This window comes from Takifugu rubripes, chromosome 18 (assembly GCF_901000725.2).
Source record: "Takifugu rubripes chromosome 18, fTakRub1.2, whole genome shotgun sequence".
In the NCBI taxonomy this organism is placed as follows: domain Eukaryota; kingdom Metazoa; phylum Chordata; class Actinopteri; order Tetraodontiformes; family Tetraodontidae; genus Takifugu; species Takifugu rubripes.
The window spans coordinates 8,807,510-8,832,753 of NC_042302.1; the positions used below are offsets into that span (position 1 = coordinate 8,807,510).

Sequence of the window (25,244 nt, forward strand, 5' to 3'; positions counted from 1 at the left end):
ATTTATTGCCATTGTTCATGTAATACACAGTATTACACAAACTAGGAATTTGTCATGGTGTGACGCTGCGACATTCAACATAAAGAAGACCACACTAGAATAAGATAAATAAAATAAAATAAGACATATATACAGTGTATACATAAATAGTAAGTGGTAAGTGGTAAGAAATAGTGCAGGTCAATGCAGGAGTAATGTGATGTATTGTTCGTGAGTCCGACTGGCTGCGAGTTAAGAGTTGCGAGTTACCAGTTAAGAGAAGTAAGCTACTGAGATCATTACGCAAGGATTAAAGAAACAAGTCCTCTACTTTTCATTTGCCCCAAATGTAAATGGTGTTTTTGGGTCAGTGGCTCGCCTGTCCACCTATATTTATGTTATTTATGTTGGATGGGTTAATAATAAAGGTTGATAAGGCATTGAGCATGAGGAAGGTAGCAGACAGAACAACAAACAGGACAGAGTACAAACTGTATCCCAAGTTTATACAGCTCAGCAGATCTCCAAGACTTTGCATAGTGAGCCTATGTAAATATTATGGGCTGTGTTGTGATTGGCTAAGAGACCCTATGACCGAAAATAGAAGTCAACAATTACATTTCCCCAATGATTACTGGTTTTGTTGTGCACCTCTCTTGGATATCTGAACGGTTGTTTTTCACGTTGAAATCATGTTTTTTGGTTGGCTTTTTTTTTAAAGAAGAAAAATTAGGATCACGTTAACACGGGGGCGGTGTTTGTTTCCGTAGTATCACTGGGTTTAATCAAGGATCTGTCACGGGTAATTTCCACGAAATCCAGCATTTTTCTCAAGACAGTCATTTTTTACGCATTTTTGTCAGATTAGATTGCGTTATTTCACACTCTTCTGCAAGCTTAAACTCAAAACATTGACGCAGGTTTGAGCAGCTTACTTTGTTACTAGATCAAGGGTACGTTCGTTTTCAATACCTCGGTTTTAAATACGCGTAAGCGTTTTGGGGGGGGGGCAACATCTGTTTTGTGTCCAAACATACATCATGACTTTGACCAAACAGAACACAAACTTAGAACGCAATCAACACGTTTAAACGTTTTTACAAGTGACTCTGACGTGTCCCTCGAATGTTAAGGCCGCACGCGGTGGATGCCGATTGTGAATCAAGCGCACCGTGAGTCGTTCCCCAACCAGCATGCACCGGGAGAGCAGTGGGAGGGGCTAATAGCGAGGCGTTGCCGCACACAGACCAGGATTTTATTTCAGGCGCTGGTGGTACGTTTCATATATTGCGCATTTCGCTGCCAGGTACGGTCGAAACCAACGCAAAGTGTTCCACGATCTCCAGGAAGTAAAGTAAACCATGGCCAACTACATACATGTTCCCGACGAGGCTCCCGCTGTGCCCAAAATAGATGTGGCGGTGGACGAGAGCGACTACAGATCCGGTGCTCTGAAGCTTATCAAGGAACTGAGACCGAACTGGAAGCCGTCCGAGGTCAAAATCAAGGTGCTGTAATATTCTTTACGAATAAATCAGCGTTAGTCCCTTTAATGTGACGTATCTAAACGTCCCGTGTTGTTGAATGGATGTACAGAAACGGGCGTTAACTAGCAACGCTGTCCAATCTGGGGCGGGGGTGGGGGGGACCTAGTGTTAGCTAGTTGGTTATAGATGTTGAGGCTCGATTAAAGATGTTACAGGTTGGGGAAAATGAGACGACTATCTCTACTGAGCTGTCGACCTTGAGAGAGCAGCAGCCCACCTTCAAAGGTAGCGCAGTAGATTTTTCCACCGCGGGATTAGTTCGTGCAAATAGCATCTGCGTCAGCTCGGTCCAGCCAGCCACTTAGAGTCCTTTACGCGCGTCATGCGTCAAAGGATCGGCTCATTTCGCGTCTTTTCGCATCTAATATGTCATCGGTGCACGCATTTAGCCCACGAGCGGTGAAAAAAGAGCGTTCATCTTGGGGGAGTGATCCAAAAATACTGTTAAGGTCATGGACGGAGGTGTATGATCGGCTGTGGATGCGTTATTGTGCATTTATTGATGATAAAAACGTGTATCCCCACAGTGATTTGGTTGTCTTTGCTCTGTCTGGTTTTTTTTGGGGGGGGGGGGTGGCTCGACCTGATGAGGGTGGGAGTCGGTCACATGCTCCACCACCATCGCCCATATTCATGAATGAGTGCAAAGTGGGAGCTCAGCAAATACCTGCCATTGCTTCCTCCATGCAAAAATAAAATTCCTGACGGTCCCGTCATTCTCAGTCAATCCCTTATGGACTGAACAATTAGGCTGGTATGTTGGTGCCCGCCTCCCCAGCCCTCTCGCCCAAAAATGTTCCCGGCGTCACAGCAGAGGACGTTAAATCAAAACAGACAAGCCCCAAATTCTCCTGGCAGCTTTCGTTCCTCTTCCCTTGTGACTCTGCCAAATCCAGAAGAATCTTCTGAAACAATGTTCTTAATAGAGGGTCTTTAGTCTTTCCAACTCTTGTAATAAGCCCAGTTAAATGGTGGCACAATACTGTTATTTTCCTCAGTTCAACCATGTTCCCTCTTTCTTGTCTCAACCCCCCCCCCCCCCCCCACCTCCTCACTGCAGTTTTTCACAGATGGAATAACCAATAAACTCCTGGGCTGCTATGTGGGCGCAGTCATGCAGGACGTGGTCCTGGTCCGCATTTATGGCAACAAAACCGAACTGCTGGTGGACCGTGAAAACGAAGTGAAGAGTTTCAGGGTGTTGCACGCACACCGCTGCGCCCCGCGCCTGTACTGCACCTTCAACAACGGCCTTTGCTATGAGTTTCTGGAGGGGATGGCCCTGGAGCCCGAGGACATCCGCAGCCAGCATGTTTTCAGGTTAAAAACAAACACACACTTAAAAAAATCCAATCTATTGCTCTTTGAATGCTCTATTCTTTCATTCAAATCCTCCATTTCTCTTCTGCAGGCTCATTGCCAGACAGTTGGCCAAGTATCACGCCATTCATGCCCACAACGGCTGGGTGCCGCAGTCTGACCTCTGGTTGAAGATGGGCAAGTATTTTGCCTTAATTCCCAAGTACTTCAAGAACCCTGAGAAGAATACCAGGTGAGGTCACAGAGGAGGCTGGAATCTACCAGAACCTTCCGCGTGGTTCATGAATAGGCGAATGGGGTCGTAAATAACCTCATGTGGTTTGCCAAGGCAGCGGCCTGTTTATGCACTTCATGGTTTTGACTAAATTTAAATTTTTGAGGACATTTTGAGACATTTGAGCGGATTAAAATGGGCTCTAAATACATTATTATGCAAGTCAGCGTACTTGTAATGACATGCAGGAGTGCTTGACGCACTTCCAGTTATCTCTTTAACTAAAAGAACGATGCTGCGCTGCGTCACAAAGCGCCCTAATTTATGCTGTTGCGTAACCATCTTTTGTCGGTAGCTGCTCCTTTCATACGGTCTCCTAAGGCACCCATTTTGAGACCGTTTGGCAGGTAAATGATGTCATGTTTTGACACGGTTTGGCAGGTAAATGATGTCATGTTTTAACCGAAACTACAATCTGGAATGAGATTGTATACATCAAAGCAAATCCTGTAAAATTTCAACTGAATGTTGTCTTATTCTCTTTTAATTGTCAGTCAAGTCTTAAAATTGATATTCTGTTGTTAATCTAAGCTTAAGGTAGGGTGGATGTGTCTACCTTTCCTTCCATACCTAATTCATTGCACAGCATTCACCCTTGGGTGCCTCTTGCAGGTTGAGAACAGAGGTGCCCAGCCCACGGTGCCTCCGAGAAGAGCTGCTGTGGCTCCAGCAGGACTTGTCGGTGCTGGGCTCCCCTGTAGTTCTGTGCCACAACGACCTGCTCTGCAAAAACATCATCTATAACAAGGGGGCAGGTGAGTATAAGCTGCACGAGTGCAGTCGTAGACAGTACTGTGTGACTGAACTGTTGTAGTGTGAACTGCATTGTTCCTGCTCTCAGGTAGGATTTCCAGCTCCTCAAAGCTCGTCATAGGCTTTACTAAATGTCATTGATTGCATTTGGCTGCCGGTGTAGAATCAGACCGATCAGATCAGACAGCTCTTTGGTTTTGAAATGAATTTTAATGTAGTCTCTGGAGGAGGTCCAATCTCTTCTGTTGCCCCGTCGGAGTAGGTGTGAGTCATTTTCCCTTGCATAGAGTGTCGCAGGCACATTCAAGTAGCTTATTTAGCGGCGTAGCGTGCTATTATTTCTATATAAGGTTAGTCTCAGCAACTTCTAATATATATTTTTTTCAATGTTTTGTCTGATCTGGTGGTCTGATTCTGCCATGAAAGCCAGCAACACGACATCGCATTTGCATACCTACGTTTCAGTTTTACTGCCGGTACTCTTGTTGTTTTGCTGTAATGACGAGCATGTGGTGAAGTAAGCGCTAATGATGCCAGCCACTGTGAAGAAAATGTGTACATTATTGTCTTTGTAGCAGATGAATGGCAGAGCAAACTGAGAGAACGAGTCTGAAATGCAACCGGGAAGGGCGGGCGGGCGGGCGGATGGGGGCTATTTTTTAGTTCTTTCGTCATGTTTGTGTTCTTTTTTCTTTTTTTGGAGGGTGGGCGGGGGGTGTTTAAGAGCTGTCCGCCTCCCTGGTGGGGCACTTCTCACAGCTCCTTGTGTCTAGCCTTTCTTCCCTAGGAATGACAGCCGTGGGTGAGGCTGCCCCTGCCCCGGCGAGGCTGTGGAGAGACAAAGCTCACGCATGGTCGGCTCTGAGGGCCCCCCGCGTAGTCTGCCCACTGCTCAGGGCTAATCGGGATGAGTTCATAGAGGCAGTAGGAGCCATGTACCTACTCTTCACCCTCCAATGCTACTCGCCCACCCGTTGGCCCTTTGACACTAGCTAGGCTACTTCCACTGCTGCTTCTCAAACTGTGTCTACGGTTTGCTGATCTTCCTCCTTCCACATTCACTATTTTTTTATTGGTGAAACCTATTTTATTTCTAACTATATTATCCATTATTAGTCCTGCACACACCAGTGACCAGCACTTTCTCACGGGTTGAGTTTTCCCATCCACCATCCTTTAGTCTTTAAATCACTCAGTTGTGCATTAAAAGTGTTTTTTCTACATAGAACTAAATCAGACCTGTTTTAAATAAAATAAAACTCATCCTTGTGTGTAAAAATAGCGGCTTATGGCTGAGAGGCTGGAGAAGTGGAAAAGTACCGAAATCATCTCGATTGTCTTGAAATTCCTACTTATTTTTTTTTAATTTAAAAAAGGAATCATAGTTTGGTCCACCCTTGAAAGACGAGTTGTTGCTCTGAAAATATGGGGGGGGGGGGATTACGCAATATTGCCCCGAGGGTAGAGCGTCGTAAACCAGTTCTGCAAACGTTTCAAAATGTTGCCGTTCTTGATGCGTTCTGGCAGAAAACAAACTGGACCCACAAGTTTCAGTTACGCAATAATGAAAGTTTTTGGTTTCTTAAAGTAAACTCCAAGCCCAATCTCACTGTTTTTGCAAAGTTGGCGTGTTGAGGGGCCGAACGTCTGCCGAGCGTCCTCCCGTGCCTTTGCTGATTTTGCTGTAGCCTGAACCACATGTCGGCCCACAACTTCCTGCGCTGATAAAACCAGCACAGTTTGGTATTGGAGTCACGCGTTGACGGTGTTACGTGTCTGCGATACTTCTCCATTTTGTCTCTCAGCCTCCAGGCTATTTAACCTCACACTGCCCTGTCACAGAGCTCAGAAGATGGTTAAAAAAAACAAAAAACAAAGACCCAAAACATTTTCCCATAAACGCCAGGATCTGTAAAACCTGCAACGTAGCGACCGACAGGAAACCTCTCAGAAATCTGCAGAAGCAGCAGAGGCGTCCGCATCCCGCGATTGGGTTCAGGCGGACCAATGGGAAGCGAGCATTGGAGGGGAGTGTTGCGAGAAAGGGAAGTGAGGTTGCATGTTGTGGGGGAGGGAACGGGAATCCTGGCGGCAGGCCTCGGCGTCTGGAACCCGAGGAGCAAGAATGGATAAAAAAAAGACAAAATGTGTCAGTGAGAGAGTGAGCATGTGTGAAAGATGTGTTTGCCCCAACCTTTTCATCTGCTGCACAGGGTGGGCTATAGCCACTGCCTGGAGGTGTTCAGTTGTGTCCCGCTAGGACCCACACGCCGGCTGGTAACCCACCTCAAAGTGTCTTTCTCTGTAGTCCAGCACTACACCAAAGACTAATGTTCCGCATACTAGGGCAAAAATCACAAGCCAAGGCCAAAACAAAGACATTAAGCAGAATCGACATTTGGTTCACATAGATTCTTCTTCATTAGTCCATTTTGTTTTCTTAGTTTCCCGATAAGAACGGGCTTGCATTTTGAGACCGAGCACCTCGTGGCTCAACGCTTCTTCTGTCCGTTGTCGTAACTCAACACCTTCCTTTTTTCCATCGACCCTCTCGTGTTGTTAAACAGCGACACATTGTGCAACATCCTCTCCCGGCTCAGCTTCATCTCTTGACGGGCAGGAAGAGAAGAACAGGAATCCAAAACAGGAATCCAAAACGACTTTCTTTTCCTCCCAAGTCCGCACGGGATTTTTTGAAAAGTAGTTTTCCGGGTGTGTCTGGGAGGTTTCAGTGTGTAACCGGAGAATGTCAAACAGTGTGTCGCTGTGCACTTTCTTGCACGTCTTCGTTCTCCACCGTTCTTCTTTTCTCCCTGCTTTCTTTTCAACTGTTTTTTCCTGTCCGTCAGACTTGGCAACCCCCCATCGTTACTATGTCCCCTAAACAAAGCCATATGCACTCGCTCCTCTTCTACATTTGTATTTGTTCTATGGGCGGAATAATTAATAGCATATTTGCCTAATGGATCCAGGATGCACATTTTTGATCCTGTAGAACAAGTCGGGGCACATGCAGTCAAACATCAGGAACCCACTGGCTGTCTCCGTCTTCTCGTAGCGACGCTAACCCTAAACCAGCCTCGATCTACATACGCCGGCCAACTTCTTGCAGATTCATCAGCATGCCTGGTGGCACGATATTGCCTCCTCTATCACGACACCTCTTATTTTCCCTGTTGGACTCCCTCTTCACAGTCTTGACGTCTCAAAATGCAAGCCCTCTCGCTCCACCTTTGGCTAAGTAACCAGCCGATACAGTGAGATAGGACTAGAGTAACAGTATCGCCTAGAAAGCCTTGGAATTCTGAGTTATCAAAGGGAATAGACAATACAATCATTTATCTCCACGCTTCCTGTTTCTCTTCCTAAACGATGCCGCTCGTCTTTGCAGGAAGTGTAAAGTTCATTGACTACGAGTACTCTGGGTACAATTACCAAGCCTACGACATTGGGAACCATTTCAACGAGTTTGCTGGTACGTGCCACTTCTTCCACTCACGCGCACGTGGCCGCCATGCCTCGCTGACCCGGTGTGTTTTTTTTCCTCCCAGGCCTGAACGAAGTGGATTACAGCCACTACCCTGACCGGGCCTTTCAGTTGCAGTGGCTCCGCTCGTACCTGGAGGCCTATAAAGAGCACAAGGGCCAGGCAGGTGAAGTGACTGACCGGGAGGTGGAGATCATTTACGTGCAGGTCAACCGATTCGCCTTGGTAAGCCTTCCCTTTTAAAGCTTCGGGGATTTTCCGCTCACATTCGCTGTGCAGCAGCACACACACTCATTCTACACACACCTGTTCTAAAGCGCTGCCACCGTATCCGAGGCACCGCGGTGACAACCAGAAACTCCCCACGGGGCAGGGCGCTCTCCTCTGCTTTGTTTACTGTCAAGAGGAAAAGAGGGCAGGAGGAAGGGCTGCGTTAGATGTGTCAGCTGCTCTGTGTTTACCACTAGTTTTGTGTACGTATATGCTCGAGTGAGCTCTGTTGGGTAATTAGAAATGACATTTCTCTCTCCACAACAAGCGGATGCTAATCCTGTGTGTATGTTCCCTTTTCCCTCTCTGACCAGGCTTCGCATTTCTTCTGGGGCCTGTGGTCGCTCATCCAGGCCAAGCTGTCCAGCATCGACTTTGACTTCGTGGGGTACGACCTTTGTTTCAGTTTCCAATATTTCGCTTATTCCAGCTGAGCCCTTTAACTAACTTTCCCCCCCCCCTCGCTGCTCTCAGATACGCCGTCCTGCGCTTCAACCAGTACTTCAAGATGAAGTCGGAGGTGGCCGCGCTGGCCCTACCTGAATAAACGCTCCCGCCCTCGTCCCTCCCTCACCTTTCTCTTGCTCGCCCTCCCTCCCAACCTGCTCTGCTGTCTACAGCGTGCACTCCAGGGGAGCACGTAGGCCAGACTGTCCTGTTCAGTGCCTGCAGGGCGTCTCCTCAACATGCTCTTATCTCCACAAATTTGACTCGACATCAGAGGTGGTGGTGGTGGTGTTGGCCGTGTGCAACACTCTGAAGCTGCGAAAGCGTCACGTCATCTCAATAGTTCGGTTCCGAAGCTCCTCTTCACAAGAGTCGCTCGGGCGAATCGCTACCTCCTTCACAACCAGCATGTAGCAACCAAAACACCACTGACGGGTAGCCAAACGCATGACGGAGACACTTTCTCTTTTAATGGGGGGGGGGAACAATTCCTTAGAGGCAGGTTGGGCAGAAAGAGGCTCCGCAGCAGCACAAAGGCTGCTTTGATGAAACGGGAGAGAAAAGCTCGATTCAATTACTGACACGGAAAGGCCATCGCCAGCTCACAATCCCATGTGATATGAGCCCAGTCGCACAAAAAACAAATCTTCGGCCTGTCTTGTGATGCTTGTTTCTCACCCTTTCCCCTCCCCCCCCAAATTCTTGGCGAGGGCGGTGTGCAGAGGAGCCAGTCAGTGTTGCCGTGTAGTTAAAGCCTTGTGTTTGGTTTGCTAGAATGAAGTTAGGAGTGAGGTTTGGAGATTATGTTGTGTTTACATGTCTCTCAATGAGTTAAATATTTAAGTTTAAAGGGTTTTTTTTTTTTTTTTGTTTTTTTTTTACTCACTGTTTTGTATAGTCTGTTTTGTACATGTAAAACGCAATTTGCATCCGACTGTAAGCCGAACATTCCACATTCCCAGTGGCTGGGGCTCGGGTCAGGTCGGCAGCTTTGTGGACGTCGGTGGCCAAACGAGAGCCGAGCATTTCTTCTACTTTATTTCAGTCGGGTGTTCTTTTAATGTGACAGCGTTTCGGTTCAAAGACCATTTTATACCTTTTGTTGACACGGCCATGCGTACTGTACGATAAGCAGCTCCTCTGCTGGCTCTCCCAATGTTGGAAACGAGCGCGTGAGGTCGGTTTAAAATGTGAAGCCAGATGAGCAAATCTGGCATCTCCAGGCCGGTGAAGGTCACCCGTTTGTGGGATTTGCGGAGCAACGGCCCCACCTTCTGGAATAAACCGTCACTACTGACAGCAACTCTTCGTATTCACCTTTGACTCTTATTCTACGTTTAAAAACAAATGGTTTCAACTCCCGGTTGCTTAACAAGCCCACACCAAAGTGCTGACAATGTTTTCTTGCTTGTATATAAGGCACACTATCATTTATGTAGCACAATGAGAAGAGACATTTATTGAGAGGGGTTTTTTAAACGGAGGGGTCAAAACGGGGTCCTGAGGGTTGGTGGCAACAGAACCTTCCTGGTTCGGTGTAGGGAAACTCCGAAGAGACTGGCGTTTGCAGGACGGACCTTGACTCGTCTGTCTTCAACCAATGTTCCATTTCTGGGTGGAAGAAAGAATTCAAGTCTAATCCTGATCTAATCCAAAATATAGATGTAGATCTACTTTCAACAGAATCAAAGCAATTGAAGCACTCGTTTAGTGGGGTTTTGATTCAGTTAAACTTCCTTAATCAGACAATAGTTGTATTTAGGTTGGGTATATACATTTACATGAATGACTTTTTTTTTTTTTTTCTTTTTTTTTAATTTTCACTGACAATTTAATTGGGGAAAAGGCTTAAATCTTGAATTTGTTTTAGGTTATTCTTGCTACTGTTTCAAATATGACTGCTCCCATTCCACAAATGTGATTGATATTTAGCAAATGCTTTTTACATTTGTTATTTTGCATGTTGTGAATGTGACTGTAAATGCTGGGAGCGCATTAACGTGGTTTATGGTTGCCGGAGCGAAGCGTTGAACCGCGAATATAGCATTTGCAAAACTGTACACATAAAATAATAAAGTCTATTTACCTTTATCCGTGGCCCCCTTGGAAAAGATGAGTTGCTTTAACCCTCATTAGACAACAGAAAATGTGGTCATGAGGAACAACGTAGCTCAGTCTAACCAGTTCTCTGCATGTTCTCCAGCTTGATGTGGACATTGCCCTGGATGTCCAGAGGCAGGGTTGTCTGGCACCAGGGGATCATGGGGGTGCTGATGACACCCATGGGGCTGCTTCTCACAGTCTCCCTGGCCTCCCTCAAAAGATTCAGCGTGACAGCATCTGCAGACACCTCGCCCATCTGGGGGGGGGAATCATTTTCTAAATAGTATATGTCTTATTACTTTGGATATCTAAAAGTTCAACGTTGTAGAAAATATATTTTATTGCTCTTTTTATTTTATTATTTTAAGGGTTCACACCTGATGAACAAGATACAGAACACACTACATATAGGTACCCTGTATCATCGAGCACGAGTTGCTCTGCAAAGAATATTATTTGCTTTAATTTGTTATGAGTAAACATGCAATTGGAATTAAACGTTTTTTAAATGATCAACTTTAGTTTTTACCTTTCCCAGGTGTTTTGTGGTGGATGTTTTGTGGTTTTGAGGTGTTACAGTTGTGAGATTCCCCCAACAAAGGTTCCGCGTCGCGACATGTATCGTTCCGGACATTATTTTGAAACGCACCCTGTCATGGCTCCTCATGTAATGGGAACGGGGTAACCATTTAATTATCTACAGTTGGGAAAATAATACTAATGCCCCGACGTCTATATTTCAAACATGGGGGTTGTTCGACACGTCGTGTGCGCCATGTCCGGTGGCGTTGACAGCTCCGTTGCAGCCTTACTACTAAAGAGAAGAGGTCAGATCAACCCTGACACACACACACACACACACACACACACACACACACACACACTTGATGTCACCTGCTAATGATGGATGCAAAAATTAAGCTGAACAAGTAAAAATGCAATAAACGCACATATTCCTTCCTCTTAATGGTAGTTTAGATTGCAAATGTTGTCTATTTTGTATCAAGACTACAATGTCACGGGAGTATTTATGAAGAATTGGGACCCGTTGGATGAACGCGGGGTGTGCACCACAGAAAAAGACTGTGAGGATGCCTACAAAGTCTGTCAGATCCTGGACCTCCCCTTCCATCAAGTGTCCTATGTCAAAGAGTACTGGCACAAGGTTTTTAGGTAGTTGTGACTATTGTAAATATGCTATTGTTTGACTTTTATCGTTTCTTGTAGCTCGCGGTGAAATTGTATGATCCTAACGACCTTTGGCTTCTGCTCAGCTGTCAGGTTGCACAAAGGAGCAGATCACCTCAAAGACCGGATGTTTTTTCTCAGTCAGATCTCCCAGGATGCCTCTTTTCCCACTGGCTGGACTCACCAAAGATTTTGTGAAGAAAATAGCTGCTGAGGCAGGTTTTCAACATGTGCTGAGGAGGAAGCTGTCCCCCCGTGAGCAGAGGGACTGCGAGGTCATCGACCGCCTCATCAAATCCTACTTTCTGATTGTTCGGAAGAATATCCAGGACAGTTAGCAGGGTGGAATTGATTCCTGAAAATGCTACAACAATTGGGCAGCTGTTCTGCATCAAATCATCATGTCGCATTAGTTTTCATGCGCTCTGGCGTCATCGTTACCCCCCCAGAGCTCTCTGGGGCAACACCTCCATCTGGTGGGTGAGACCTCAGCAGCCATCGTACCCTCCGTGTGGTAGCGTTCCCAGGGCCATGATGCTCTTCCTGGTGAACCACGTGAAGGACAGCCTCCAGAGTGAGCTCATCAGGCAGATCTCCAAATCCTCAACAATCTCCTGACCGAGTCTGAGGACATGGCCCAGCGGCCCAAGGAGTCCCCCGACAGGTGAGACCTCGGGAGGCGTCCTTACGGCCCGGAACTACTCCTTACGGCCCGTTTCATCGTTTGGGTAATTTTTTCGGCAGGTGCTGCAGAAAGCCAGGTGATGGCCGAGATCAGGGAAACGCACCTGTGGTGAAGTGGAGCCTGCGCCGACCCCCCCTGTCATGCACTCATCGCGTCCAAACCTTGAGTCCCGAAAAACAAAACCACTGAAACCTTCTCTGATGTACAGTAGGTCCATATTAGCCTGCAAGAAGTGTGATTCATTTAAAATGCTGTTTATGAGTGGTGGTGAAAAGTTTACATACACTTGTAAAGAACATAATGTCATGGCTGTCTTGAGTTTCCAGTTATTTCTACAAATCGGATTTTTCTCTGATAGAATGATTGGAACAGATACTTCTTTGTCACAGTTAACAACATTCTTTTATGACTTTATTATGGGTAAACTGAAAATGTGACCAAATCAGCTGGGTCAAAAATATACGTACAGCAACATGAATGAGCAATTTTGGAGACTTAGAAAGTTGTGTCAATGACATGAGCTTCATAGCATGGCCTCTTAACTTCTTGTGAGTGATCATGAGTGACTACAGCTGGTGACTTCTCTGAGGCCATTTAAAAAGGGCTCATTGGATAATGATAATATGTTTGGAGGAGAAAAGATTCAAGTCAAAGATTCAACCAGAAACTTGCCAGAAACTTGCGGATGGCTACCAAAAGCACCTAATTGAAGTCGAAATGGCCAAGGGACATGTAACCAAATATTAGCATTGCTGTACGTATATTTTTGACCCAGCTGATTTGGTCACATTTTCAGTTTACCCATAATAAAGTCATAAAAGAATCAAACTTCATGATTGTTAACTGTGACAAAGAAGTATCTGTTCCAATCATTCTATCAGAGAAAAATCAGATTTGTAGACATAACTGGAAACTCAAGACAGCCATGACATTATGTTCTTTACAAGTGTATGTAAACTTCACCACCACTGTATGTCTAATGTGCTGTCGTTAATTAATTCTGTTTACATATCACTGCCTACGTGTGAGGTAGGTAGAGACCTTGTAGCTTCGCTTAAAAAAAACCCAAAACACCGAAAACAAGCAGTTCTTACTTTGGAACAAAGTAAGGTCTTCAAAATAAAATGTATTGGTGTTTTTACCCAGTTACTTCTTCAACATAATCAAAATTGTCCAGCAGATCCCTCCCTCCTTTTGTGATCAATCAATCACTTCCCAGTGTGGTGTAAAACTCCAGCCGTCACATGGTCCATAACACCCTCCATTTATGGACCCGGGCTTCGGGAGGGGACACAGCCCCCTCCCTTTATCCCCATCAGGCACAGACAGGACTCGAACCAGACGCAGCACCACTGGCAACTTACGGTCGCGCTCTTTCCCACCAGGCCGTCGGGGACTGGGAGCTGATGTCCTCATGGGGACTGGGAGCTGATGTCCTCATGGGACTTTTGACATTCAAATTGGACACTCGTTACTCTAAAAGTAGGAAGAGGGATTTGAACCAGGAACCTTCAGAAGCACAGCCGTACGCTGAAACACCTGAGCTACACGCTCACGATGGTCCTCACCCCCCGAGAGACTCTGACACCAGCTTTCTTCACAAGACTTCGGCTCCTTCCAGCAGCGTCAGTGTAACAACACATCTGGACAACTTCCCTGCTGTCCGACATCTGAACAAATTTGAAAATGACTCCCTTTGTCTCTGTACATAACGGATATTGTGTTATTTACTTTTGTGAAAGTAAAATCTTCACTTTGTAAAAAAATCCTCCACCCCGCTCGAAATTGTTGTATCCCGTTTTGGCCACAAGGTGGCAGCACATTCCAAAAGTCTCCAAACCTGGCATCGAGCTCGCGACATGGTTTGAATCTAATCCGATTGAACATTTATTATGTACGACATTAATACCTATTAACACGGAATTCTAAATTTAAAAATGAGAGGTGCTCATTAATATGCCACGTATTGAATCTCTCTGTCAAAGCAGACAAGAACACACTGAATTTACTGAAGAAAACCCCCCATTGAAACAGGCTTTGCTACTTGGAGCAAGACATCTGGGGAACCGATTTTCTGTTTTACAGCCTAAATTTGGATTTATATAGATTGAGAACTTGTGCACGCTAAAATGGTTCCCAGTGACGTGTTGGATAGCTGTGCCTGGTGCAAAAGTGCTCTAAGAAAGTAACATATGGACTTTATGTGAACAAATAGGAGTTAAATTAGAAATCCATTCATTTTTTTTTTACACCCCAAAACCAAACAAGGGTTTTCTCACCAGTCTCTGGAAGCGAATCGGGCCGCCTTTCATCTTCCTAATGTGCACACTGTCTTATACAGTTGAACAATTACAACAGTGCATTATCCAACTCGCTGACTGTAATTCAATTAACTTCCTCCCCCTGGCTTCATCCACCCGGATAATACACACATTAATTAAAAACAGAATCCAATATCAGCTGTTCTGCGCCTCCACTTATTTTCATTTCCCATAAAAAGGTCAAAGCAGCCAATTCCATCTGAAGACAATTGATTTGCTTGTGTTTGCGAGGGATTACTCCGACATCGGGGAGCCTGGAAGTGAAGCGCTGCAGCATCACATTCCCTGGGATTCGGATCCATCAGAATCATCAGGAAATGGAACTCCAGCAACAAACATGGAGTTTGTAGGCTGGTGTCAGGGCGGCGAGGGCCCGGGGAGTGGCGGAGGACGAGGCAGCGTGGGTTAAAGTTGGGGAGAAATCAATGACAGGCTGTGTCAGAGGCAGACAGCTCAAGATGAGAGGTGCTTAACACCTCCAACACACCACTGACACACTCCAACCGGCAGATAAGAAGCTGGGGCTGACTCAAGCGAGCAGCAATCTGATGGGCCAGTATGGGAAATGGGTGATTTGAGCCATATAAACATCTTTTACACGAGCTGCAACAGTCCCGCGTCGATAATCTGACTTTAGCTGCAGGTGCCATGCAACTGCATCCCTTCACAACCAGTCTTTGAGCTAGGCTAATTAGCATTCGGCTAACACAGTCCAAAGAAGAGCATCTATCATTTTGGCCATGATGTCCCTCCTATTTGCCTGGTTATGGTGTCACCATAACACTGGCCTCCACACTGGTTGTTATGGAGCTTCCACTGAGGTCCAGTATTCTGACTGTTGAAGGTTGATATCAAAACTGGATTTTTCCCTCCCCCTGCAGATCAGACATTCACATAATGCACAACAATACACTTAAAGAGAGGAGAGGGGTGTAAATCAGAACACCAGCCGAGAGTTGGGAGGTCAGGGGGGTCGGGACAGACCCATTTAACCCTCCACCCTAATTTCAGGTGGGAAGGAAACGGTAATTAGTCTCACCTCATTAATCACAACAGGTTCCTTTGCTTTTATTTAGATCTGAATCGGTACATTTTACATTATTGACTAATATGCTGCTAATCTGTTTACTTGTCGGTAACATAAATGCATTACGGTATGGGTTTTAGAGAGAACCCGAGAGCAGACACAATGACAAACAGTCCTCCTGGACTACGGGTAGCTCAGGAGTAAGGATCCTCACTTCATGGGGTCCAGCGGAGAGTCCTCCGACCAGAATCAGTCCCCCTGGACTGCAGAGAACCCAGGAACCGGGCGCGGCACGCTCGCCAGTCCAGCAGACGACATGGAGACCTTGACCGTGCCGGGAAACAAACAAGACAGCAACAGAGCCAACAGGACACCCCGGCACCGATGGGCAGGCGCTCCCTCCTGAAGGAGGCAGCCAGGTGGCACTCGCCCACAGGTGCGCCTGCCTACAGTGCCAGCTGTAGGCAATGAAGCTCCCTAACGCCCCCTGGAGGAAAAAATCTGACACCACCCTGGACCCCAACAAAATGTAAATTATTTGCAATCTTTCAGCAGCCGGTGATGCTTTATGAAAGAGAACAAAATGAATCAGATCCAAGGGTTATTTCTCAACGTGTAGAAGTTAATCTATGTCACAATGTGAGGATTATAAATCTGGTCAGGTCCATACACACCGGCCAGTTCAACGCTCTTAAATAGGAAATAAAGACTAAAAAGTAAAACCAAGTGACTCCACAAATCAAGCGACAGTTTTGATGGTCAGTCCTCAAGTAACCATTAAACATGTGTAAAACAGACGCTCACTGGGAATAATGGGAGCTCACCGGAATGCCAGGAACCCGTTTAGATAATTGCTCATGAAGGATCTTCAAATTCTGCTTGGAGATGGAAGTTGGAAGTCCGAGTAGCAGCGGCAGTTCTGGCTCCTCGTGCCGCAGACGCAGAAATTAAAGTGAATCAGCGAAGCCGTGTTTCATGTCAGAGTTCTGGGTGGATTGGAACTCATTAATTAGAACATGTCCTCCTCTTGACCTTGAGCAGGAGCCTGGTGTCAGTTAATGGCCTCCTGGAGCCAATTATCCCTTTTCTGGTTGCTGGTGGAGGCGGGTGAGCCGGCTCGTGCACGTTTCCTCACGCTGCCACTTTTGTTGAAAACAAAAAAAAAAAAAAACCCAAAAAACAAAACAGGAATATTGGAAAATGTCTCCTGAAGTCTTTACGGTTCTGGCAGGACGGAGGAGCCTTTCAGGATGCCTGGAAACGTCTTCAGAGGAGTGAGAAGTTGTGAGAAAATACCTGCCAGTTTTTCTACGTGTTGGCTGGAGCCGATAGTTGGATCAACGGTGGCACCAGAAATCCAGGCTTTGACCGAATTCCCAGAAACTTTATATTTTTAGGAGTTGGAACCGTTTTTGTTTTTTTTCCTCCCTCTTCTGGTCGGAATTCTGATGGCAGATGTTGGGAGGAAAGTGTCTCTGGCTTGGGTCGACGGCGCCGCCGCCGCCTTCGGGCGAGAACAAAACGGTGTTTTTAGGGCCGTGTACTTGTTGCTTCTCCGTCTGGCGGCAGAAACAAGCGTCGGGTCATGTGGTCCGACCATCAGCAGACGTGCCAGCGGTGGTCGGTGCCCAACGCCGGAACGCAGCGTCTGACGAGACCTTTGTTGAGAAAGAACAGTCGGAGAACTTCTGGACCACACCCAGAACCTTCTGGCTGGATTATCCGGACTTGGTACTTGAAACGAGGGGGAAGAGAAGAAGACGGTTGGGAGCGTGGGTCCGTGGCGGCCAGTCATGTGGCGCTCTGACCTTTGACCTCAGAGGAGGATGATGAGACGCATGGACAAATAACCAAACGCATCCGTCTCCAGACAGGCCTCGGATTAACATATTATCCTCGTCTCGATTTCCCGCCTCTCTGCTTCTCGCCGCCCGGCCCGACATTCCGGCGCGGCTTTGCCCAGCTCACAGTCACTCCGCGTGATGGGAAGCGCGTCACGGTGGGAGAGGATCAAAGAGCTAAACGTGGGGCTGAAGATACTGAAGCAGATTAGCGCCACTTCCCACAATGCCGACAGCCGCTCCCGTACCCGCGCCGGGCCTAAAGGTAGCTGCAGTCTGCCGCCCGTAATACAATAGGAGAGGGAGGATCAGCGCGCGCGCTGGAGAACACGTGTTAGCATCACAAAGGGATTGTCAGCTTCAAACGCCTTACATCCCTCTGCCATCCCTCAGGATCAAACAGGCGGTTGGCTGGCAGTTATCAAGGAGCTCCCTTCCAGTCTAGTCACATCCCCGTTCTCCGCTCCTCGCTCTCCTCCCCTCGCCCACCCCCCCCCCCCCCCCCCCCCCCCGCAGGCCTCCTAATCCCGCTCGCCGCTATCCTCCGAGCCATCTTCACTCATAATGTGCTCCCGACGCCGCTGACGGACGGATCACCGAGACAATCGCCTTTGTTCGGAATTTGTCCCTCCGTCTTTTCTCCCCTTCTCCCCCCCCCCCACACCCCAAAAAAACCTATCAACAACACAGGATCTCATTGTGGAGCTCTTGATGCATTTGAAAGCGGCGCATTGTTGGAGTGAATTCTCTGACAACCTCAGAGCCATACTCGGCATCACAAAGAGAGAAATGTCTGGGAAAGATAGGGGCCCCCTTTGTTCCCAATTGTAATGGAAGAACTCTCTAACTCAATCTAAACAGGCCGCGTCTGAATGTGTTTGCCGATATGAATGTGCCGCATTATGAGGCAACAATTACTAGAATTAGATCAGAATTGTGCCGGGCGAAAATAAGTCGCAATAATCGCGTTCGCCCTCGCAGCAGATCTCCTCCATCAGCGCCGCTCTCCTTTATCCGCAGCCATTCCTCCAAAGCCACACAGATGCACGCGGGGGGGAAAAAAAGGAGGAAAGAGAAAGGAAATCGAAGCCATATTGTGCTCCGAACCCGGAGAATTAAAGGCTCGCCGTCATCTTCTTACAGATTTGGCCCCCGTGAGTGAAAGTTGTAGAAGAAACCAGGCAGCATCCACAGGCTGTATCGGCGTTCCAAATCCATACGGCTCCTGAAACACATGCAGCAGACAGATGTTGACTGTTATTCTGTTTATTTCATGTTGATTCCCCCAGAGAAATCTGTTGGATTTGAGTGATCATCTCAGCGGAGAGCGTGAAGACGCTTCTGATCAAGCAGCCAAGGTGAAAGGTGACATTTGTTTTCCCGGATTTCTCTTGCAAAGGCGGTTGATAGAAGTGTGAAAGGAGTGAAATGTGGCTTCAAACGTGGCGTTTTGGCATCTAAAAGAGTTGCTCTTCTCTACAAATCCAATGTTTGCTATATATTTCAAAATAAACCGTCTACGTGCCGCTCTGAAGCTTTAATATCTGGGGAAACCATCGCGTCGGATGTTTCTGAAGGAGAGGAAAAAGGCGGCTGATCTGCCGCGTTGCATTCCTGTTTGTCCAGTAGATGCCAGCAGTGAACCATTAAAGAGCTGGGATTGAGAATTCCAGGGTGCTGGTGGAGCCGCTGAGTAGTTGGAGATGGTACAGATGGCTGGCCCTGAACGCAACACTCATCCAGACATTTCACTGTTCGCAGGAAGCTATCAAAGTCAACTCAAAATGGAGGCTGTGCCATCCACTCCAAACTGAATTCTAACACTTCCAAACAAAATTGCATTGTGAGCAAAGTCGTGGCGGATTTGGTCAGCGTTCAGCACAGATGTCCCCCCCCCCCCCATCCCCCGTGAGTGTTTGTGTTAAATAAAAACCAGTGCTCACATCCTCTTAAAAATCAGCACTGGATTTTCAGGGATAAATGCTCAAGTTCTAATGTTTTAATCCGGATTGGAGTGGGACACATTTATTTATTTCAGAGGAGGAAAGTGTAACCATCATTTGATGGAAGGGGGGGTCACAAATGCAAACAGAAATGGCCTAAATAAGGGAGATGGGCTAAAATGGTGCCGACCTCTGGTTGGTTAATTGATGCATTTCCACTATTCCACTTTTCCCTCGGGTTTGTTTTCGCTGGCGTTCGTGTTGACGCGCCTCCGTTCCCTCATTCCGGGCTCAAAATCACATTAATATGTTCAAATGAAATAAAGAGGCATCTCTCTGGCTCCCCGGGCGTGGGCACAACACCTTCTCTAACTTTGGTCACCTTTATTTGTGTACCTGCTGCTATGCTGTTTTATTCCCCCAAAACCACTCTGAATGTGTGTGTTTGTGCACAAAAGTCACCCGTGTGAGTGTGTGTGACTTGTGTTTGGGCTTCGACAATAGGTCATCTGTGCCTATTTCTGGAGGGCGGGTCCCCAGAGACCTGGCGCTGCCTTCTGATTGGCTGGCCCCTCACGGAGAGAAGTTTACTTTGGAGGGTGCTCTGCGCTTGATTTTTTTTCTTCTTCTTCTTCTCTCCTTCCAATTAAATTTGGAATGTGGTGCACTGAAAGGCCATTCGGAGTGTGTTAAAATATGTGTGTGTGTGTGTTTGTTTGCTCCCGCCCCCCCAATTTTACACAGAGATCTTTGACTAAAAAGCAGGCAACCTCCCGGACGGCTAAGATGGGACCTGAGACCCACTGTTATGCTCATGCCATCTGCTCTCTGGACCTTTTAAAAGGCTACACACCAAGCAGCATTTACATATACATACATACGTACATATACACTAAAAGACATAATTCCATGTCAAAAGTCTGGTGTAGTGGGAATCAGCGCAGCGAGATTTGTGATTAAGGCGTCTTTAGCTGTCCTTCCTCACCCCTGTGGATGCCCTGAGGGGAGGTAAACAACACAGAAAGCACACATATTAGCACCTGCACTCTAATGTGACAATGTAGCAATGAAAGAATTTGAACTTAATGAACGCACGTTAATGGCGCCGAGCCGCTTTTATCCGACTCCCTTTCAAAGGCGTTTTTATTTTTTCTCCCGCATCCCCTCAGATGCTACATCACAGCACCAGCGAGTGTGACAGAGAGGAGGAAAGTCTTTATTTGTACTCAAATGGGTCTCATCTGAAATAATGAATATGTCCTTGAGAAAAACAAAGAGCCGCACAAAACGGGCTACTTTTCCACAGAGGCAGCGGAGATGGCAGATAATTGTTTTCAAGTCTGGCGCCGCTCCGCAAATGAGTTTGTTCAGTTCTGCTGGCAGTTAGCTGCGTCTTCCTTTCAATTTGTCTTTGGGTTTTTCACACGCGGCACACTTTCTGATTCTCTCCTCTTTTTGTCTTTGTTTCCTTGTTTTTGCGGCCTCCGTAGTTACCCTCTCCTTGGCTCCCTCCTCGCCCTATCTTTCACTTTCTCTCTTATTCTCTTCACTCTCTATTCTCTCTGCGCACCACATTCTTTGGCGTGGCTGCTTTTTTACATCTTTAACTTCTGACGCTTTGTTCGGTTCCTAATATCTCGACAATGGAAGACTTTTCTGTTTCCTTGTGGTTATTTGCTGAAAATAGTTTACCTTGACTCTGGCAGCGGTTCTTCTGTCACTGTTATTACAGCTGGGAAACAATCGAAAACCTCGGCTGTGAAAGTTTTTGGGAAGGAAGAATCGGCGTCCGTCCATCCTAGGACACACACACACGCACACACACACACACGCACGTACACAGGAGAGTGGAGAGGAGAGGAGAGGAGAGGAGAGGAGAGGAGAGGAGAGGAGAGGAGAGGAGGGGGGGATGGGAGAGGAGAGGAGAGGAGAGGAGAGGAGAGGAGAGGAGAGGAGAGGAGAGGAGAGGAGAGGAGAGGAGGGGGAGGGGGGAGGGGGGGATGGGAGAGGAGAGGAGAGGAGAGGAGAGGAGAGGAGAGGAGAGGAGAGGAGAGGAGAGGAGAGGAGGGGGAGGGGGAGGGGGGGATGGGAGAGGAGAGGAGAGGAGAGGAGAGGAGAGGAGAGGAGAGGAGAGGAGAGGAGAGGAGAGGAGAGGAGGGGAGGGGATGGGAGAGGAGAGGGGAGGAGAGGAGAGGAGAGGGGAGGAGAGGAGAGGAGAGGAGGAGAGAGGAGAGGAGTGGAGAGGTGGAGAGAGGAGAGGAGGAGAGATGGAGGAAAGGAGGAGAGAGGAGAGTTGTGGAGAGGAGAGGAGGAGAGAGGAGAGAGGAGAGGAGGAGAGAAGAGGAAAGGAGAGGAGAGGAGAGAGGAGAGGAGGAGAGAGGGAGGAGAGGAGGAGAGGAGGAGAGGAGTGGAGAGGAGAGAGGGAGGAGAGAGGAGAGGAGGAGGAGAGAGGAGGAGAGGAGGAGAGGAGGAGAGGAGGAGAGAGGGAGAGGAGGGGAGAGGAGAGGAGAGGAGAGGAGGAAAGGAGAGAAACTCAGTTTAAAAATTTCCATTAAATAAACCTTGACCTCTGACCTCTGCAATACGTCAGCGCTCACTCATTTGTTGTGAAATATGCGGAAAAACTGAAAAAGTGATTTCAAATTTCTGGAGAAAACAAGGATCAAAAATGTTGGTCGGTCAAAATGAACCTGAAATTGCTGACGTGGTCCTGACAGGTGAAAGATGACCTCATGTCCTCGTTCTGTCAGGACTGAGGCTGTAAGCTTCCTTCCTTCTCCCGGTGCCATCCGGGGTTCTTATTCCCAGGGATCCACTCTGGGGAGCCTGCAGTCCCTCGAGAGCCCTGCTCAGCCCTCACTGGCTGGGTTATAATGGCTTTCCAACGCCGCCTATTTAGGCTGCAAGTTTCCATTAAATCTCCCTGTGTCATTACAGTTCATATTGTTAATTATGCCGCAAATGTGCCCAAGGGAATATCATGGAGGCCACTACTGCACAATCTGTCCATATGCCACTTAATTAAAAGTTTTCTTAAGAATAAATTGCATTCAATTCAATTAAAACTGTAATGTCAACCCAAAAATAATGGGCATAGCCTCCTACATCGTGCTGCTTAGAACACACACAAAAAAGAATCTTGGTTTTTTTTCTCTTTTAAAATTTTTTATTTTTCTTTTCCGCAATGGAAAAAAAATCTCCCTTCCATAAAAAGCCCCCTAGTAGAAAATATGCAAAAAGCAAATATCACCAAAGCCTCCTACATGCCACCGAGCCCCAGGCAACAACGGCGCTCGAACACTTGAGCTATTTCGAGATTCCACTCTTGGAATTCACACCATGACAAATGAACCATTGGAGTTTGGAATTCCTATTTATCTGCTGCACACAGAGGCACTTGATTTGGGTGTGAAGAATAAAGGAATTATACGGACAAAACACCAGACGACTTAAAGGATAAATGATAAATAAATAAATAAATAGATTGCCTATGTGCCCCCCCCCACATACATCTGATTGATTGTGTTTGGGTGGGCGTGTCCTTATCATCTGGCTGCTCTGATCTCACCAAAGCCAGAGAATTTTATAAAAAGCAACATCTGATATTAAACATCTCCGTGCGGCACATTAACCAAACCCCGCAGGATTATTATTCCTTTAAACAACAAATCTCTGGCCCCCCCCCTCACTTTATTTAAATTTCGAGCTGAGCCACGACATCTCGACAGTCGCGAGTCTCAATCTCTCCCCCGTGAGGCCCGTTCATGAGTAGATCAGGGAAAAAGGGAACGTTGAGTCCGTTGGGTAACATAGGTAACTCTGTTGCTGCTCCCCGTCAACACAAACAACCCCCAACCAGCAGCCCACAGGTGAGCAGGCACACACACACACACACACACACCTTCTTGTTATTTTGTCTTTGTGAAGACATAATACATTCCCCAGCCATTTACCTTAACCTTAACCCTCATGCCAACTTCCCTAACCCTCCCAACTCCCCTAACCCTCCCAACTTCCCCAACCCTCCCACACCCCCTAACCCTCCTAACTCCCCTAACCCTCCTAACTCCCCTAACCCTCCCAAGTCCCCTAACCCTCCCAACTTCCCTAACCCCCCCAACTCCCCTAACCCTCCCAACTTCCCTAACCCTCCCAACTCCCCTAACCCTCCTAACTCCCCTAACCCTCCCAAGTCCCCTAACCCTCCCAACTTCCCTAACCCTCCCACCTCCCCCAACCCTCCCACACCCCCTAACCCTCCTAACTCCCCTAACCCCCCCAACTTCCCTAACCCTCCCACCTCCCCTAACCCTCCCAACTCCCCTAACCCTCCCACACCCCCTAACCCTCCTAACTCCCCTAACCCCCCCAACTCCCCTAACCCTCCCAAGTCCCCTAACCCTCCCAACTTCCCTAACCCTCCCAACTTCCCTAACCCTCCCAAGTCCCCTAACCCTCCCAACTTCCCTAACCCTTCCACACCCCCCAACCCTCCCACACCCCCTAACCCTCCCAACTTCCCTAACCCTCCTACACCCCCTAACCCCCCCACCTCCCCTAACCTTAACCAAAACCATAATCTAACCTCACCATATTCTAAGCCGCATCTGAACCCTCAAACACACCTGTGAAGGTGTGATAACCAGCCAAAACATCCTCACTTCCGAAAACATGCCCTCACTTTGCAAGTTAAATGCATATTTGGTACAAGAACACACACACACACACACACACACACACACACACACACACACACACACACACACACACACACACACTGTAATCATACCACTGAATGTCAGTGCATTAAAAGCTCCTGCTGAATAGGAACAGATTGGAAGGTTGAGGGTCAGATTGTTTTGTTCCAGGTGCTACATGCTGGTATTTTTCATTTGCAGCTTACACTTAAATACTCCGACAGGCAGGGGTGGCGCACTGAGGGGGAGGGCACAATACCAGCCTTCAAATCAATCGCACGTCAGCGGAGTTTAGACACATAAAAACGTCTTTCTTTCACTGTGGCCATCGGCTGTCCTATTAGGACTGTTGAAATCAGCGCTGAGGCGGCAGATGATAGATCGGCAGATTTACACGGCCTTGACCTGCTCTTTAGAAACTGGGGGCAAGGGAGGGGGGGCTGGAAGAGATAGGTGGGCTTTTGGGCCATAGATGCTGGTATATGGATGCTGCTTTTTAGCGGCTGGGTGTAGAATCAATTTAACTCGCTAAAAACTGGCGCCAAATCGGCGGCGAATGAATGGAAAAGCAGAGAGACGGCGGCGGAGATGCCACAGAGACACGCACAATAACTCACAACGTGGAGCTCCAGAGAAAACATCAGCAGCTGGTTTCGCTGTGCTAAGCCAGTCTAACAGATGCGCACTCACCCGAGGACTAACGCAGCTGCTGCGGCTGCTGCTGCGGCTCCTCTGCGAGTTGTCCCGGGCTCGTGCGCGTGTGCACGGCTGCTGACTCCGGTTCAGCAGGGTTTACAGCCATCATGCCTTCATAGCTCCACTCTATAAGCACTGCAAATAAAGGCAAAACCCCAAATCCGGGTGGATTCGACGTTGATTGCGGCACCGTAGTTTACACACAGTGTAGAAGAAGAAAAGAAGAAAGCAGAGAAGAAGAAAAGTTACAGAAAACAAGGCGAGGTCAACCTTTCTGCAGCTGCCTGATAACTGGTTCAAAGATTCCGATGTGTCAAAACAACCAGAAACGGCCTAAAAGCCATAAATGTGGATGATCAGACGCACTGTTGACCATAAACCGACTCCCCCGTGCGCGTTTAAACAGTAGCCTTGCACTGTTAGCAGCTATGGCTCTTAAAGAAACATGAATAATCCAAAACAATTCAAGGCTATTTGCTATCGATGGTTGCGATACCAGCGAGGCTTTCGCACCCGTGACTCATTTCCAGACATTCATCACCAGGCAGCCACTTCATTAAATGTGCTCCCATCAACTCTGCAGAACTGTACGAGCACGTCACGCACACTGGCGGCGCCCCGATGTGTGTGCACGTGTGCGTGTGTGTGTGTGTGTGTGTGCGTGCC

The 25,244-nt window shown here is 47.5% G+C and overlaps 1 protein-coding gene and 1 long non-coding RNA gene across 3 annotated transcripts; one reads left to right on the plus strand and one right to left on the minus strand.

Moving 5' to 3' along the window:
* Positions 1 to 627: 627 nt before the first annotated feature.
* Positions 628 to 10,168, plus strand: etnk1 (ethanolamine kinase 1). 2 transcript variants are annotated; one of them, XM_011618715.2, is made up of 8 exons: positions 628 to 1,487; positions 2,587 to 2,846; positions 2,938 to 3,078; positions 3,733 to 3,875; positions 7,265 to 7,348; positions 7,425 to 7,585; positions 7,945 to 8,018; positions 8,105 to 10,168. In XM_011618715.2, exons 1-8 carry the CDS (start codon positions 1,341 to 1,343, stop codon positions 8,175 to 8,177), a joined length of 1,083 nt encoding a protein of 360 aa, XP_011617017.1. In that variant the 5' UTR covers positions 628 to 1,340; the 3' UTR covers positions 8,178 to 10,168. The 2 variants fall into 2 exon arrangements, with proteins under 2 accessions (XP_011617017.1, XP_029681745.1); XM_029825885.1 differs by lacking the exon at positions 628 to 1,487 and adding an exon at positions 1,624 to 1,751.
* Positions 10,169 to 15,426: 5,258 nt separating this feature from the next.
* LOC115246610 (uncharacterized) lies at positions 15,427 to 17,686 on the minus strand. Its single transcript, XR_003885722.1, has 2 exons — positions 16,226 to 17,686; positions 15,427 to 15,913 (listed from the first exon to the last, which is right to left on the minus strand). It is a non-coding gene; the product is annotated as an uncharacterized lncRNA (long non-coding RNA).
* Positions 17,687 to 25,244: the final 7,558 nt, after the last annotated feature.

Coding starts and splice junctions, on each gene's coding strand:
- etnk1 (XM_011618715.2), top strand. CDS start 1,341: ATGGCCAACTACATACATGTTCCCGACGAGGCTCCCGCTGTGCCCAAA. Junction 3,079..3,732: donor AACCCTGAGAAGAATACCAG/GTGAGGTCACAG, acceptor TGCCTCTTGCAG/GTTGAGAACAGAGGTGCCCA. Junction 8,019..8,104: donor ATCGACTTTGACTTCGTGGG/GTACGACCTTTG, acceptor CGCTGCTCTCAG/ATACGCCGTCCTGCGCTTCA.